Consider the following 17,047-nt stretch of genomic DNA (forward strand, 5'->3'; position numbering starts at 1 on the left):
ACCAGTTCTCCTCGGCATTTTTACAGATGTGAAATGACTTTATTTAAAAAAAAAGTCTACATGTGCCTGACAAATTATATTAACTTTCTCAAGCACAGTATTTTGGACAACTTTCCAAAATTCAGAGAACTTTTTTTAGCATAGTTACTTCTTCTAATAGGACTTCCACACAGGAGCTGATAGTGTACTTTACTTGAGATGGCCGGTCAGCAGAGGCTAAAAGCAGTGTTAATAACTAAGGGAAGGCACATAAATATTAGAAACCAAGAACTGAGTTCGTAGTTCCAGCCACAGAGGAATGAATGTAACTTATTCTAGGAAAATGCCTGCTGTCTGTAATGCATGGGTGTGTTGTATTTGAATTCCTTCTGTAATTATTTGGATTCTTTGCTTTCTCTCACATCAAGAGATTTTGAGATACTTGTTTATTGCACCAGCACCCGATTATCTTCCTTTTCTTCCTTTTTTCCTTCACAGTTTTGCTTCAGACACATATAAGAGATGCAGAAGCAACAAAACAAAGATTCTGGTCTTACTTCTGTTTAAATTAGCGATATTCAAAGACGGAAGCTTAGATGTGTTGTACTGTGATCCCAACATCATGCGCCGGCTCTGGATCTTTTTATGCATTGGTGAAGTGAAAAAAGTCCCTAAGCCAGTATCTTGACTGGCAAAGTCATACAACTTTGATCTCATACTATCACAACTCCAAACGCTATTATTCTAGTCCCAAGTAGCTTTGATTTGTATTAAAAATGGAGACAGTTCTGCATATTTGCCTTCTATGACCTGTCATAAATCTCAGCTTTGATGCAAAAATCCAAACCGCATTATGCAGCGCTCTATCTCCCTTTGACATGCCATAGAAGGAGCTATTTTTGCTTCACTGTTTGCTCAGCAAAGCACATTATGGAGTTTGGTAAGATGTGAGAACAGAAAGGGTACTACGCAGGGATTTAATATTCCGTTTGGAATTTATTTGCCAGCTATCCTTGCAGTGGCACAAAGCCTGAGCATGAACTCTTGCTGGGGGCCTTCTTCACAGGTGACAGCTTTTCATGGGATAGAACAGGCATCAGCTTGAGCTTCTAGTCTGAAGGCTTGAGGTATCGATAATGCTAGACTATTAGCAAGGAAATCAACTACTAATGATTTAAAGCTTCTCACTGCTTCAGTATATGTAATCGAGTATTTTAATCATGTTGTTACCAAGGAATGACATATATTTTATGCCTGTTAGCAGAGAACAAAAATAAAGCTGCTTTTTAGTCAGCTCTAAGCGAGGCTCTTTACATTGTATTTTCCCCTCCAAGAAAGCTTATGTCTTCAGTAATTCTATGCGTATGTGACACCCCCCCTCCTTGTTTTCTGGAGGAATGCTCGCACTATAGTGTCCCCTTTAACATGGACACAGGCAAAAGAACAGAATGTATTTTTTTATAGTCAAGTCTTCCAGCAACTGCTGAACTCCACAATTGTCTGCCTTATGGAACTGAGCTGGTGGGCTGGGAGACAGAGGGAATGTCCCTGCTCATGCCAGAAAACATTGCTTATCTTAAAGGGACAACTTTCTCAGGCCATCGCCCAGACTACCAGTTCATTCCCTAAATCCTCCCTGCCTTTCTTCAGTTACTTATTAAATCACTGTTTCTTCAACAGGAAGCCCAAGAAATCACTGTTCACTCTGAATATAGGATTGTTCATATTTAGCGTATTTATTGTGGCAAAACAATTCAGAGGTTTCCTTTAAAAGACTTTTTTCCATGTTTAGGAACAAATGGACTCTACGTGAAGAAAGGGAAAACGGTATCTTGTTTTGGAAAGAACACTGAATAAGGGCACATGCAAAGTTCAAACAGTCTTTTAAATAGTTTCCTCTCAAAATGTATCATTTGTTTTGTTCAGCTTCTCTAGTTTGTAAACATCTATGTAATCAATGAAAATATATTTAGCCTACCTTTAAAAAGAGATGTCTCCAGTATTAATTGGTAGTAACAGTAAAATCATATGCAAGACAAAAATATTAGGATCTAGCATGCTTGTCCTTTAACAAGTTCTGTTCCAAAATTATATTACATATATTAATTTCAACTTTGTAAATGTTGCATAATCTCAAAACTTTGAGTAGTCAGACGGTGATAAAAAATTAAGAAACCAGACAACCTTTCTGTATTGTGAATGCTATTCATTTCAAACATTACTTGCTAGTAAAGTGCTGTTACAAGCAAAATGAATTTTGTTAGTGTCTATCGAAAGCAGATGACATTTTAGTAATAGTCAAATTGTATTTGTTTTGGCAAATAGTTAAAATCTTAGACATGTTTGTTTAACCACCCAAAACTAATTCAGTATAAATAATATTGGTTTGCAATAATTCTATGCTAAAAGGCACATACTAATGTTCCAGCAGTTCGTTCAAGTGAGCTTTTGCATGTAGAGGCTTAATTGTGCTTTTAAATAGTTACTGATTCAGTGTGACCTTGAAAGTGACATTTGTGCATGTCTAAAATACCTTCTCACAAATGAATCGCACACTCTGAAGGTCTAATTTCATTAAGATTAAGATTATATATATCTATATAGCTATGCTTGTTGATCTCTATGGATCTACATAGATATACACATATGCATATATTCATACATACACACACAAAAGGGTATTTTCTCAAACAGCAGCAGAAAGTGCAGTCTATACTTTTTTGAATTGTCTTTGTAACAAAAAGTTCTCAGTACAGTTTTCAGATATGAATTGTCTTGGGATTTGTGAGATCCAAGGGATTATTTGTGATATTGCATGTGTCCCAGATTACTCTCTTTCCTGACAGGCTGCTTCAAGCTCACTTCACTTCCAGAAGAGATGATTGGCAAATTATTTTCCATGTGATACTGAATAAGATGACCCACACTATCAAATATATGGTCTTTGGTTCTCACCTAATAGAAGAGGCAAAAGAAAATATTTATGGTTAGATATTGTGCTTATAAGTGGCTGGACATGAGCCTAGCGCATTTAAGTCAAACAGCATTTAAGCCACTGAACTCACTGGAGCAGGACCATGAGGCTGTAGACAGCAATGCAGACCTATCCTTCGACCTACCGTTAGCTGACATCAAAAGCAGAGGACCAAGCTGTAGAGACTGTATATAGAACTGGACTGATTCTGCTAAGAGGAATGAAATAAGCATTTTTTTTTTCTCTGCAGAAGAGAGATGTTTTTCCCTAAATCCCACTGAGGATTACTTTTCTGATTTACTCTCTTCTCTGAGACGTCACTCGAGTGCTCTTCTAGCCCTGAGCAGATGCAAGTAGAATTTCAGTGACAACAAACCAGCTCTACCTTTTCTGTATCTAGAAGTGTGTTACTAATCAAATTCATTATTTAATGTTAGGGTTTTTTTCTAGCCATATAATAATGACTCGAAGGATGTATTAAGTGTATACACTAATTATCAGCACCTGAACTAACAATAACATTTAAGTACCTCACTTCTACTTCCATGGTACTTTGGTGCTTATAAGTTCTTGAATTGAACTTTCAAACCTACTGAAGTCACTGGCTACATTTACATTAACCTGGATGGAAACAGATCCGTTCCACTTCCTGGAATGCACCCATGCATTTTGACTGAAATATCTGAGCAGCCCTGAAATTTCAGTAAATGAAATGTTCCTACCTTGCCCTCAGGATCCACCAAGAGCAGATGCTTTGCTTGCCCTCCCTGAAGTCCGCTGAGGACATACTGACCAGGTGACGTTGTGCTCTCTCGCACCAGAAAATCCCCATCGTTGACTAAGAGGGTCTCTGCTGCTTTCCTGTTTAATTTGCCATGGTAACAATCTTCATTCTTTAGCTGTTGCTTTATTTGTGGCAGAACACAGAGACCAGCTGTGTTGCTCGTGGCACTCTGCTGAACAGCTTCCTGTAACTCTGAAATGAAAGGGAATGTATTGGACACTTCACCTAGGACTTCATCCTAAAAGGATGCAAGACAGTATTTTTCATAGCGTTTAAAAAACTTAAATGGTTCAGTGTTTAAGCTGTGATCAAACCAACCTGATAGACTATAATAATATGCACACATGAATGCTCACAACCCTCCAGTGCATTAGGTAAATTCTCACACCATCTCCTCCCATACCTTAGACAGGAAAGCCTTGGGTCGCTAGGCAACAGGGATTGGAAACAGGAATGGTTTTGATGCTCTGCTGTTTTGGGTTTGTATTTCTTTGGTTGTGTTAAAAAGTCAAATCTTCCCTGTAAAAACAAGATTTTTGCTGGGTTTTAGCCACTTTTTTTTTTTTTTTAAGATCTAGTTTTTCTTTCTTTCTTAACAAGCTCTGAAGAGATTGTCATGGATCATTGGGAGACTCATGCTGAGTGGCTCCAGCTATGTGCAGGAATGTAAGACAACATGGCCAACGTAGCCAGAAGGGAAGGATTACAGCATGATGCATCTGCTGAGAAAAAAACCGAACAATTACTGAATGTACTAACAAAACTGGGTGGTTTGGGATATAGCCAGTCAGACTGCAAATGATTCACAGGCAGGATTTTTCTAAGGAAAATAAGAGGATACCACTTCTTCAACAGAATTGTGCAACCTAAGGCTTCTCAGGACACAGTCAGTTCCTTTTAGAGCATAACACAGCCCTGGGTTGGAAATGTCTCAGTGGTCACAGATTTCCTTTACTGTAGTTCTGCCCAGTCCTTTGCCCACTTTCTTGTGTGGAGCCAACTCTGACAGAGAAAACACTCAGTGGGAAACCTTAAGAGGCAAAGCTAATAAATAAAGTCTTTTCAATAATGAGGACAATCAGTAGCAACTATATAGTCATGTAATGGATATCCACTACTTTGAGTCTGTAAATCAAGACTCAGTTTGACATACATTTAATGGATACTACTGATCAAACTGTTTGATTTAGGAATTATTGGATGAGATTCAGTGGTCACTTATGCAAAAGTTGGGAAAAGATGGTCATAACGATCCCACTGTGACCTTGCCTGTGAAGCAAAGGCTTCTGAGGCCACTTGCACCTTAGAGTGGTTAAGATCTTGAGCATACAGGAGAACCCTCTTCCTTGAGGTATGGTCCAGTCCCAAGCTTTCATATCGTCTTAAAGACTTGCTTATTATTACCTGTGGAACACTATTTATTGTCATCCATCAACTACAGAAGAGGAAAGGTTACTCTGCTTGCTTACCATCACTACTTTTACTCTTTAATGCGCTTTGTCTTGAATTTAACAAGCAAAAAAAACAACCAGGAAGGATTTTGTCCCCCTGTCTTTTCTGTATTTCTTATGGGGAAACCAGAATCTTTCTCCATGCACACAGATGACAAGACCCCCTCTTTTCAAAGCTTAGAAAGATATGGTATTGCAATGGGAACCTACTGGCCTGATGCAGTGGGCTCCCATGGGTCTGTGTTGTTGCTGTACCGCGGGCTGTACAGACTGTGGACTGCAGAGTCTGTGTGTTGATGTAACATGGATCATCAAAAAGATCTGGTCTGTAGGCAGGCTTCAATAGTGTTGCCTCTTTTTTTGTCTTCTGTGATCTTTCACCACAATTACCTGCAATTAGTATATGGTATGCACAGATTTCCTTCCTTTCTTTCTTTTTTTAAATTCAAGTTAAACTAACTGTAAAAGCTGAAATGGGAACATTTTTGTTCTTATATATCCCACTAAAGTAATTCAGAAGGAAAAGAAGAATTGGCAGATTAACTCTTTATGGCTAGAAGGCACAAGGTACACTATCTAGTTTTTTAAAATGTTCCACGCTGTTTCAATTCTGTTTCAATCAATGTCAGCAGTAAACCCCCCACTGACTGAAAAGAAATTAATACATATGACTCTACAGAGACACAAGCCATACACGTTGTTTGTTGTAAAACCCTTTCCTTCCCCTCTGAACCACAAAAAAAGCTTATGAGAAGCGGAACAATTCTCTCCCTTGCTATTCTGGTGGAGCAGGGAAGATGGAGGAGGTTGGCACTTCGTGGCTCTGCCTGGAGAGCCAAAGCCACATCTGTCAGGTTAGGAGCCAAGCCTAGGAAAAGGCTAACAGAATATCCCCTGCAGGGTATGAAAATAATAGCACTTCAGCTAGCCAAATAGCATGCATATTTTTGCTCTTTAGCGAACGCTTTATTCATAAATCTATTCATTCATTCTTTTGTTTGTTCACCCCCTCTTTGCAGAAGCCATTTGCCTCTCCTTTCCTTAAATCAGAAATAACACAAGAAACTGCACTGTTCCCTGCAGACAGTGTAACGGATCGCTTCAGAGCAGTGCAGGTGGGAATTCAAAAAGGATCTCATTGGGCAGTGAAAGAGATGAGCTGTGGAAATGTGCTTAGGGCAGCAGCTGTGGCAAGGGAAGTCCAGAAAGGGATGGAGGCTGGCTATCCCCTGGGGTCCCAGAGAGCAGATTTTGCTGAAGGCAAACTGATCTCGGGCACAAAGCCGCCAAGGCAGGGGAAGGGCACAGTAACACAGAGAATCCAGGGATTCTGGAACCAAGGGCACAGGCTCCGTTGGAACAACCACTCGATGCCCATAGTTTGGGACTCATCGAGCACTTGAAGGGGGAAGGGGTATTTTCAGAGACTGATAAGCAACAAAGTATCTTCCTTTTTCAAAGGGTATGAAAGGGAATAAAACAACAAAGAGTATGAAAGAGAATGAAAAAGAACTACTGTACAGTATCATCACAAGTAAACTGAGTAAGTCCGCCAGCAAACATGAAGATAGATTAGTAGCCTTTAGAAAAGCTGTAAGGCTTTTTTGTCTGCCCTTCATCTAGGGAACTAGAAATGACCCAGTAAGTAGAAGACTTTTCACCATTAATATCAAAAGCCAAGGGGCAGCATTTCCAGGCAGTCTGCCTTGGTTAATTCTGTATATGCATGAGAAGGAAAACAGAGTACATACCTGCAGCTTTGTTTTCTTCTGGGCAATTTTCATATATATTGATGAATGTCGGGCTGCCTGTCTGTAGAAAAAATGTAGAAACAGTCATGTAAAGGAGTTCCTGAGAAACCTCAGGTAACTTTAAAACATCTATGCATCAGTTAATTGGGACACAGGTAACTAAACATATCTTCTTGACTAAAAATATTCCTTTCTCTTCAATATTTCATGCTGATACTCTTCTTTCTACAGGGCATCATGTCTGGACATACTCCAACCTCACAGAGACCATAACTGCCCAGTTCTGTGTCTAAGGTTTAGTATATACAGTATAACTCCTAGGTAATAAAGTTCAGGTTTTCTTATAATGTTTCTTGCAATAAATAAGGAGAAATAACTACAGACATCATGGTTTGAAAGTGAAATAGTCACCAAGTTGTCTGAGCAGCAGTAGAAGGTCATCAGAACTGAAAGAAAAAAAAAAAGTAACACCCCATGGAAAAAAGGTATTTGCATTTACGTGCTGCAGGGTAACCCTTGCAACAGCTCTGGTGAGCTTCGAATGCAAATGCAGGGTATAGTCAAATGCCTTTTTAGAGAACGGTGGGGAAGGCGGAGACCACCAGGCTCCCAGCCGCGATGTGGAGTATGGTTGAGGTTAACAAAGCGAAAGATGGCTGGAACAGGAGCACAGGAATGCACAGGACCCTGGGAGCAGTTGCCACCAGGCACCAGTAACACTCGGGAGCAGCAACTTTTTAGACAGCACCAGCTGGATTCCAGTGGGCACGTCTGAGTGCGCTCCCTCCGAGCCAAGCAGTGGAGCCGGCTTCCCTGAGCAGGGAAACACCAGCGTTTCCAAGAACTTGCACAGCAGGCTTTGCCAGTCTGAACTCGGCTGGTTTTGCTCCCTGACTGGCTGGGCTTTACTCCCCACTATCCCAGACAAGGGCCACAGATATATGCATCTTTTGCTGCTGTGACTCATTTAACAGAGCCTCTTGAAATACTCCAAGGGTAATTAATGTTGTATATACATTGCAATCAGTTAATGTTGTATGCAAGGTTGCAGAGCATAATGGATGGGATGAAATATTTATTAGATCGCAGAATCAGGAGCCAGGAGGTCTCAGATTTTGCAGATGTTCTCTCAGACAAGCCATTTAAATCTGTATCTATTTTCTTCTCACAGCTAACGAGTGAACAAGGGAATATTACTTGGTCTCCTAAAAGTACTCCAAGGACAAACCAGTTAATATTCAGAAAGTGCTTTGGGATTCAATTATGTACTAAGCATCATTAAATCTAGCCTAAAAAACCCTTTCCCAGGATAATCAGGACCTGGTTCTGATATTAAGGCCATGCTTCACACAACAGTAACACTTTATTATTCGTTCCCACAATAGGCAGCGAATAGTTATCCCAGGAGATGATGTACTTACCAAGCAATACTGCTTTTTGCACTGTGTAAGACAGTTAGCCCTTTGGTCAGGTTGCACTTTCCGTCGCATGTCTAACACTCCACCGGTGGGAGGCTCCTTCCCTGGAATTTCGTTGTAATATTCATGATCCTCCCTGTCCTGTGAATTCCCAGCTGATCCATTAGCATTTGCTGCCTCACTGAAAAAAAAAAATGGGGAAAAAAAAAAAGTGACTGATGTAATCAACTGCTTTCTAGTGTAGGCAAACGTCCCCAGTGTTTGCGCATCGCACAATACACAGATTAGCCATATGGAGGCTGTAAAGGGCTTTGGGCCTGAACTTTCAGAGCTGTTTATTTTTCCAGTTACTTCTTCCTGAATTAAAAACGGAGTCATCACAGTTCAGGATGCAGGGAGGTGCAGTCATTTTCTTACTACCAGGCAGCCCAGATCACTTTTCTCTGCCTTGAAAATAAAAGAGCCACCTACTGAAACTTTGAGAGGAGAGTGCCAACGCATCGTTCATTAAGATATCCAAAATGTAGACCATAAAAGTAATTCCTCTGGCTTCTTGTCTCAACTGTATAAATCTAGGGATTGCTAGGGGGGAGCTTGCAAGAGAAAATTAAAACCTCATGGCATTTAATTAGAGAAGAAGCCTGCAACTGTTTTAGAAAATCAAATATTTCTACAAAAAATAAAAAAGTTTTCCTGAGTGGAATGTGCCCTGATTTTAACAACCATAATCAATATAACCATTCTGGTTCAGCTTGAAGAAAGCACTGAATGACACAAAGGAAAGTACCCAGTGTTTTTCTTGAGCTAAACCAGAATGATGGTACTTTAAATTACAGCTGATACACTGGAAAACAACTAGGTGCTTCCTGTACTGTCTCCGGTCCCGAAATAAAAAGCTCATCTCAAATCTTACTTCTCTGTTTAACAAGAATATAATTGGATAAAAGGCCTCGAGCAGGAAAGAGATAAAGTTCAAGTAGCTGATTATGTGATATGCAGTGCAAGTATTTGATTACGTGATTCATAGCAGTTTGGAAGTGACTCATTCACACAGCAATATCCGACTTCTCTGCCCGAGGACTGTTCTCCGAGGCTGGCTGCGGGTTAGGCACCAGGAGGGAATCTAATTAGCCTCTTCCACCTCTCCTTGCTCTGATTTACTTCTGGCATAACCTAGCTGAGTTTCACAGGAAAGGCTCTTCCCCTGGCTATTGACCCCACAGAAAACAGACCAGTATTAGGAGTGGAATGGGAAGAACCACTATATACACAATGAAATAAATATAAACTGGGGCTGGGGCTGCTGTTATGTAATAAAACCAGTCCTGTTGCATTGTGTCAGGCACTGTACCAGTGAAACTGCCTGCACAGAGGCTCCCAGTGCTCTGGGCGCAGTTAAGCGGCGTTACAGCTTTACCTGCTCGCGGAACGTAGCAAGTGATCAAATTTGGTGTTATGGTAAAGAAAAGACTGAGAACAAAAGGCATGGCTAACCTGTGAGGAGAGCCATAAATCAGAGCACGAATTGTGTGTCCAGGGCAATGGAAAAAGGGTAGTTGAAATGGAGAACTGTGGTCCAAAAATTAATCTAGGCCCTATATTTTCAGTAATGTGCAGGATGTGAGCAGAATGGCAGAAAGGTGAATTACAATTGCTTTTTTCCCCACCACATGCTTTCCACAGCTGCAGCGAGCTTAGACTTGGAATGGGTCAGGACTGAGCTCAGCGTGTGTGTGCTGTATTCATAGAGCAGAACTTAACCGGGCAGAGTAATTTGAACATTTGTTCAACTTACTTGAATCATTTAAGATAAGCCTGTTTTAGCTAAGGAACAGTATAGCTGAATTCTATGCTGTTACACACCTATACAAATGTCACTGAAATCAATGGAGTTTACTGGAATAAGCTAATTTTAGTCTATTATACTCTGTACGTACAGCATATACTACAATTAGCATACGTCCAGAAAGCATATCCAAAGCATCTATTTATGGATCACTGTTTGGAGTATATAGTTTTCCTAAAAGGACTAAAGTGAAGAAAATCACCAGCTGAGTGACTGAGAAGGTGCTGACCTTTCATTAGATGTAACCAGGCTAGATGGATTCTTCAGATACTGTTTGAACCGGAGCTCAAAAGCCTGCCCTATGGTGTTTATCACCTCCTGCGCCATCCCATTGGGACATTCCAGTATGTGGCATGCTGCAAAAAGACACCTTACTTTAATTAAGTAAATGCACTTTAGACCAGAAAATAGAGACACAAGCTATATTGCTTACAGCAGAAAAGCTGGGCATGAAATTACTTATCTAGATAGCTTTAGTACATTATACAGACTGAGATTTTTGATGTGTTAAGGAAATAGCTCTAGGTATTTTTTAATCATAGTATCAACTTATACCTCAATAAAAGACTCTCTCTATTGATGCTTCCTGTGTGGGCTGCTCCTGTATCTCCTTGTCTCTCCCTGCCTGGGAGTAAGCAGAAGCAGAGGAGAGAACTAGCCCTGCCAGCATGCAGTTTCCATGTGAAACAGCATGAAAACGCAAGTGTGGGTGGCTCCAGCAGCCTGGGGCAGGCCCACGCTCCTGCCACCAGTCCTTGTTCTCACGCACAGCCTCAGGAAACTCACTCCAGCAGCAAGCTCCTGGTGCCCAGGGCTGGCTCTCCCCTCTTCAGAGCCACCACGAGACAGCACTCCGGGATGGTGCTGGGCCAGCTGCCAGCCCTGCCCGCAGGCTGCCAGGGTACAGGAGTTCCACACACCTCAGCATCGATAGCGGGACCTACTGCTGAACCCGCAGAGTGCCCTAAGTTAGTCAAAATAGTGGTGATGGAGCTACAAAGAGGTGGCAGGGCAGACTGTAAGGCTCTGGTCCAGCTTCTTCAGAAAACATTCCAATCTTCTGAGCCATCCATGGCACCTTAGAGAGCTCTCCTGCAAGCTGCCACTACCAACTTCATAGCCATCAGCAGTGTTGCTCCAAGAACTGTCTGGCATGAAAGAAGCAGCCAAGGGCCAGTCTTTCTTGTAGTGCAGGCAAATAGTGAGAGTGATGGAAACGGATTTCATCCCTTGGGTTAGCCTCCAGAAGGAAGAAGGCCTTATACACCTGGGTGTACACCCCACTCTGCCTTCCAGCAACACAGTCAGGAGTCTGGGTTAGATGAGGAAGCTCATTCACTGCCCTCCCCTCATCTGGAAGTTGTCCCAGAGACGGGCAGCCACCCACCTTGCCAGACTCTGCCCTTCCTCCCCATGCAAGACCTGCATGGAGCCAGCAGCACGTACAGCTTTAGTGTGCCCTGCTGATTCTTACTTCATTGCACAAAGAATATGACATTTAAAGCCACAGCTTGCATACCATCACCCATATCCATACAGGGAAGTCAGAAATTCTACAGAATATTGAGCTGTTTGGTAGCTTTCTTATTTTAAAACTCAGACAATTCCTTGGTACAGATAAAGCAATCATATAAACATGTATAACAATCTGAAAATTGTTTCCATACCTCTCTGATTAACAGGATCTTTTGCTACATATGCAACATAGTCTGTTGTATCCTATAGGAAAGAAGACAAAAAAGGTCTTTAAAAATTATCATTATGAACAACCCTACCACCACAGCAAAGCAACTGAGTATAGAGAGATATATTTTTAGCTTTTAAAAGCATGCTTCTTGCAAGGAAAACAACTGGAGGTACTGGCAAAGTGGGCTAAGGGAAAGATCAGTGACACACTGGTGGCTATCGACACAGTAACTGTCCTGGAATCTTTTTATTGTAATAAAAGCACTAGACCATTTGGCATTCTTTCAGTCTTCAATAAACTGTGTTTTCAATTCCAAATGCTGCAACAGGAGTAGAAACACAACTGGTGCCTCATCAGCAGGCAACGCTGCTCTCTCCCGCTGCTCCCACGGAGCTCGGAGCCTCTCCTGTGTAACGCATTAGGGCTGCGTGACTGCCAGTCACAGCTTTTAGCTGTGACAGTCCTTATCAACATCAGCAGAAGACAAAATAGTACCAATATACTGCAAAGGACGTTTGAATATTCCTGATTTGTAGCATGAAGATTGAGTTTTGAAGGCACTTAGAAAAAAGTTGATCTTTAAAATATTGCATAATACAATAGATATCTGACCTCAATTGCTGCTGCTTGATTTTAGTCTGGCTACGATCATGTTAAATTACTCTGGGTCTCAAGGCTGCCGCTGAGATCAGACAACCGCAGTATAATCAATTGTCTGTTTCAGATTCTGTTTCCAGCCAACACTGAAATAATCCTCACTTTTTCTAGTCGAACTGAAAAGGGAACTGGAATAGAAAAATTAACATTTCTAGTCATACTGCAAAAGCAAAGAGTCACTTGATAATTCAGTGTTATAGAAAAAATGGTGAGGTAATGAATAACATTCTTTTAATTATTAAAGATGCATTTTGTTATTTTGGATCTTTAAGGCGGGATGGGGAAAATGCAATTTGCAGCTTAAAGGCATGGCTCTCTTGAGGGAAGATGCAGGAAACAGGCACCCATTTGCAATATGCACAAAAACAATCATGTAATACTTTACAGTGAATGACACGAGAGGCAGGTCTTAGGGCCAGCAGAACTTGTCCTAGATATTTTTTTTTAAATCTCCAAAGTTAGTACCATTAAAACAAAACAACCTCAATATTTCTTATGCATTCAGTGAACTCAATTTCCTTCCTTTTCCTTTCAGGTTTTTCTTAAAGTTCATAAATATTTTAGGATACACTTTTAAAATAAATTAGATCTAGAGAGCAACGAGTAACTGAAGTAACTGGAGCAGTACCTGCCATTTTTATATCTTTATAATGTTTATATACATGCATGGGTGACTTTGCTTAAAAATAAAGCCAGAATAGGATTTATTCTTGGGCAGAATATTTCAACTCCTTAACAGTGCAGAGCAACACTGAATTGCGCCTAGACCCTGATTATGGGGGCAGGTGGAGAGGCCTGTCCCATGGAAAGTATCTCCCATTTTACACGTAACAAGAATTTTGGAAAAATTGCCTGAACAAGCCACCAAAATTGCCCCTTATGTGAAGTGCCTCTAGATTTATAGTTACCACCGCTAAGCGAGACCTCCATTTTACATATTCTCCCAGTAAGAAGAGTGTCACCAGCTGCACCACCAGGCCCCTTTCCTGCAGCACATCAGTGTGTGAGCACATCTCATGGTGGTCCTACCATTAAGCACTGACCAACGCAGCCCTGTGTAACCTGTGAGATCTGATGGGTTCCCTGTACAAGACCAACGCAGGACAGTAATAAAAGAAAAACTAAAAAAGGTAAACAAGCCCTGGAGAATTACCCATCCAATCCACTGAGCAGAGGTCTGAAAAACACACCCCTGAATTTTCCAAACTGGAAATGTTACACAAAGACAAGTAGACAGCCAGCAGCTAGGACATTGTACATACCTCCAAAACAAGTCAGCTTAAGGACATATTGAAACCGTTTATCAAGAAAACTGGAATTTGGAAACGAAGCATTGTGATGCTCAGCACAACAGCATGCCAGCACTTGGAGCTACCTGGAAATCCACATCAGGAAGGGTCTGCAAAGCCCAAGGACTGTATTGTACAATGCGGTGTATTAGGATGGCACAGGCAGCAAAAGGTGAAATTTGAACAACTTAGACTCTCAGAATGCCTTAAGCTTTGAATGGGATCTTCAGGGATCCAGTCCTTCGGCACCAGGCCTGTGCTGTACCTCCCTCCTGGGTGCAGGGCCGACGGCACAGAGCCTGCACACGTGCTCCCTCCCCACTTCCCAGCCCAGCTCCAGTCCTCAGGCAGCTTGGGCAGCATCTCTCAGAGCAGAGCAAAGCAGAGCAGCTGGGCTCCTTACAGCACCCCCGTGGCCCTCCAGAGAAGACCCGTCAGCCACACAGGGCCGGTTTCCAGCTGTTTCCCCTTGCCTGCTCCTAAATCCAAAGAGGCAGATCTGTCATCTTCCAGTCAAAGCTGGATCTGGCTTCCACCCCCGTGTTATCAAGAGCGTGACCCAGAGCCTTCTCTTTTCCCAGTTTCATAACACAAGAACAGGGAGACATTTAACAAAATTGAAGGGCAGAAAATTCAAAACTGCTTTAAAAAATACTATTTTCATATCACACAGAGAGTGAAATTCAGAACACTGGCAGGGCTGAGATTGCTTAGATTTGAAGAGGGAATAAGGCATGTTTACAGATGACAAATTCCCTGCTTACAATCATTGCAATAAGAGATTTTCTATCCTCTTCCAAACTCTTTGCTTGAAAACAACGACTTCACGACTATAATACTACAAGAAAAAAAAAACCATATCTGGAGGAAGAAGAAGGTTATGCCACATCTCTCTCATAGGAGCTGTTTGTTTGACTCAAAATTAGTCTAAAAATTTAGAGGTGCCACTGCTAACTGCTTTTATGACAAGTATTGGATTACAGGAACCACAGAACAGATCCAATTCCTATGTTCATGTGTTCTTATGTTTAGATCCCTAAGTCTGAAGGCTTTTGAATGCACTGAGGCTCACTGATGGGCAACAGCAAAGTTAACTAGATGTATCTCTCAAAGATCCACTGAGTCTCTGTTCCACATCTCCTTTCCAGTCTCGGTCCCTCAGTTTTCTCGTATTACTGGTCGTGATCCAGAACTGTGGTGTACTCTGTTAGTGCTTGTGGATAGGAAGGGATGAAGCAAAGTATTTGCAGGTGCTTTTATTCTCATAATAATTTCATTATACCTGCCGAAGTATATCTTATAAATCAATACTTACTGGGTCACCTCCAGAAGCAAATGAGATGGACTGCATGTGATGGTTGGCAATAATCTGGAAAGCACGACAAACCAGTTAAACATGCTCATGTGCCACATATTTAGAAAGCAGCACAGCATATATCTTCATAGAGCAAGCAATTAAGTTCATGACAACCCAATCCATTAATACATACATGTATCACTTGTGAAGGAAGGAGATGAAAATAGGAATATTTTTGAGACTACCCATTCACATTTAGCAATGTCTAGTTCCCTGAGTAATCTTCCTTAAAGGGTTTTCAGAATGAATTCAACCACCAACTTCTAACCTGGTCAGTATGAACCTAAATGAGACTTCAAAAAGAGAGTAACTGGAGACACTGGATGCATTTACAAAGTCTTGAGATACTAATTCATTTTAAAATTACCAACAATTTTATTTAAATGCCTGGTATACATAATGGTGGTGTTTTTACAAACAGGCCCCACTGATACTCTGATCATATTCCCTCTCACCACAAGCACCAAACTGTTACCTGGCAGAAATTTCACTGGCCAGACCAAGCACCAACTTTTCTTGGTTTCAAACACTACCTCATCTCTGGAGACAAATTGTTCCTTATTATAAAATCAAGTGCAACAGATTATGCAGGTGTGAACACAATGAAAGATGGTGGCAGCACAAGAATAGAATAAAATAGAGTTTTCCATTTGCAAAGGTCTAGTAATGAAAGACCTAGAGAGACTTTCAAGACAGTGCCCTGCATGCCCATGTGTGCAGCAACGTTGGCACATCAGTGCATTTGGAAGGAGATCTGTCCAGCTGGCTTTTAGTCTTAAACCTTTAACCTTTAGGTTAAAAGGGCCGTACCTTAGCTGCCAACTCCCAGAGTATCACCCTTCACCCCAAAGGGAAGCCCTTTGTTGCTGTACCTGAAAGGAAGGGAAACCTGGTGACATGAACCCTTATTCCTGCTAGCACAGGGGTCCAAGGGACAGGAGACCTCTGTGCTGCTGGCAAACTTCCTGAGAGCTGCTTGATGCTCAGCACGGCATCAGCTCAGTGTAGTGATTCCTCAGAGCCAGCGAGCCAAAACTACCTCCCTGATGGTCCCCTGCTCCAGCCTGGAGCGAAACCCGCTGCTGGCCCCGGGCGAGATCGTGCTGGGAGCTGAAGCCAACAGCTAATGGAGGAATTAGGTGGGCAGCACAAAGCTCCTCATCACATCTGCCAAGAAGGGAGGCACACCCCAGTTTCAAGCTCTCAGGAACACGTCTCGATGAAGCCCAGAGACTTTGCATAGTATAGCTGATTATGCACATATATTTACCAGCTGTAAAATAGCTTTGAATGACAACAAAGCCAAGCTCTGACTCATTATTTATATCCATTTTTTTTCTCTAGGACTTGTCAGAAACTCCAGTCAGGACTAGTGCCTTGTTTATTAGGCACTGTATAGGCAGAGACACACACAGAGTAACAGTTTGCCAAGTGTTTAAGGATCCCTTCCATGGAAGACACCATCATAAACAAGAAGGGCATGTGCCGTGCATCCAATTCATCCAAAGTGCTCTCATTTTTCAGTTCAGAGACATCATGTAATTCAGCTTTACCAGGCATGCACAAGAAGACTAAAGAGTGCTGGTTTCCCTTTGAAGTGCCCAGCCCTTCTTTCAGAAGCCACGAAAGAAGGAGAATACAGTAGCATGGAGAAAAGGACATTGATTTCTATGTATCCTACCTGCTGCGTGTCAACATTAATTAAAGTGAGGCTGCTTGTTGAAATGGTCAGCTTTATATTCATGCCAGAAAACTGAAGGTTACTTTTGCCAAGTACAGAAGACAGCAACTTCACTGGAGGCTTTGAACAAAGAAACAAAAGAAAGAGGCTGTCAGCTGAATCTGTAAGGGGCA

At 41.6% G+C, this 17,047-nt stretch overlaps 1 protein-coding gene across 5 annotated transcripts in view; it reads right to left on the reverse strand.

The window, feature by feature from the left end:
- Positions 1-1,579: 1,579 nt before the first annotated feature.
- Positions 1,580-17,047, reverse strand: part of SHC4 (SHC adaptor protein 4) — a 34,477-nt gene continuing 19,009 nt past the window's right edge. For 2 of the 5 annotated variants that reach the window (XM_075432063.1, XM_009940250.2), the window contains 9 exons: positions 16,875-16,994; positions 15,152-15,205; positions 11,871-11,922; positions 10,433-10,559; positions 8,361-8,538; positions 6,940-7,000; positions 5,399-5,578; positions 3,676-3,929; positions 1,580-2,934 (listed from right to left, as the gene is read on the reverse strand). In XM_075432063.1, coding sequence (XP_075288178.1) covers positions 2,779-2,934; positions 3,676-3,929; positions 5,399-5,578; positions 6,940-7,000; positions 8,361-8,538; positions 10,433-10,559; positions 11,871-11,922; positions 15,152-15,205; positions 16,875-16,994 — 1,182 coding nt within the window. In that variant the 3' untranslated portion in view covers positions 1,580-2,778. Of the gene's footprint in view, positions 2,935-3,675; positions 3,930-4,140; positions 4,257-5,398; positions 5,579-6,939; positions 7,001-8,360; positions 8,539-10,432; positions 10,560-11,870; positions 11,923-15,151; positions 15,206-16,874; positions 16,995-17,047 lie in introns of those variants that run through there. The other 3 variants (XR_012765186.1, XM_075432060.1, XM_075432062.1) reach the window with 3 other exon arrangements.

Source organism: Opisthocomus hoazin, chromosome 10 (genome assembly GCF_030867145.1).
Source record: "Opisthocomus hoazin isolate bOpiHoa1 chromosome 10, bOpiHoa1.hap1, whole genome shotgun sequence".
NCBI classification, from domain to species: Eukaryota; Metazoa; Chordata; class Aves; order Opisthocomiformes; family Opisthocomidae; genus Opisthocomus; species Opisthocomus hoazin.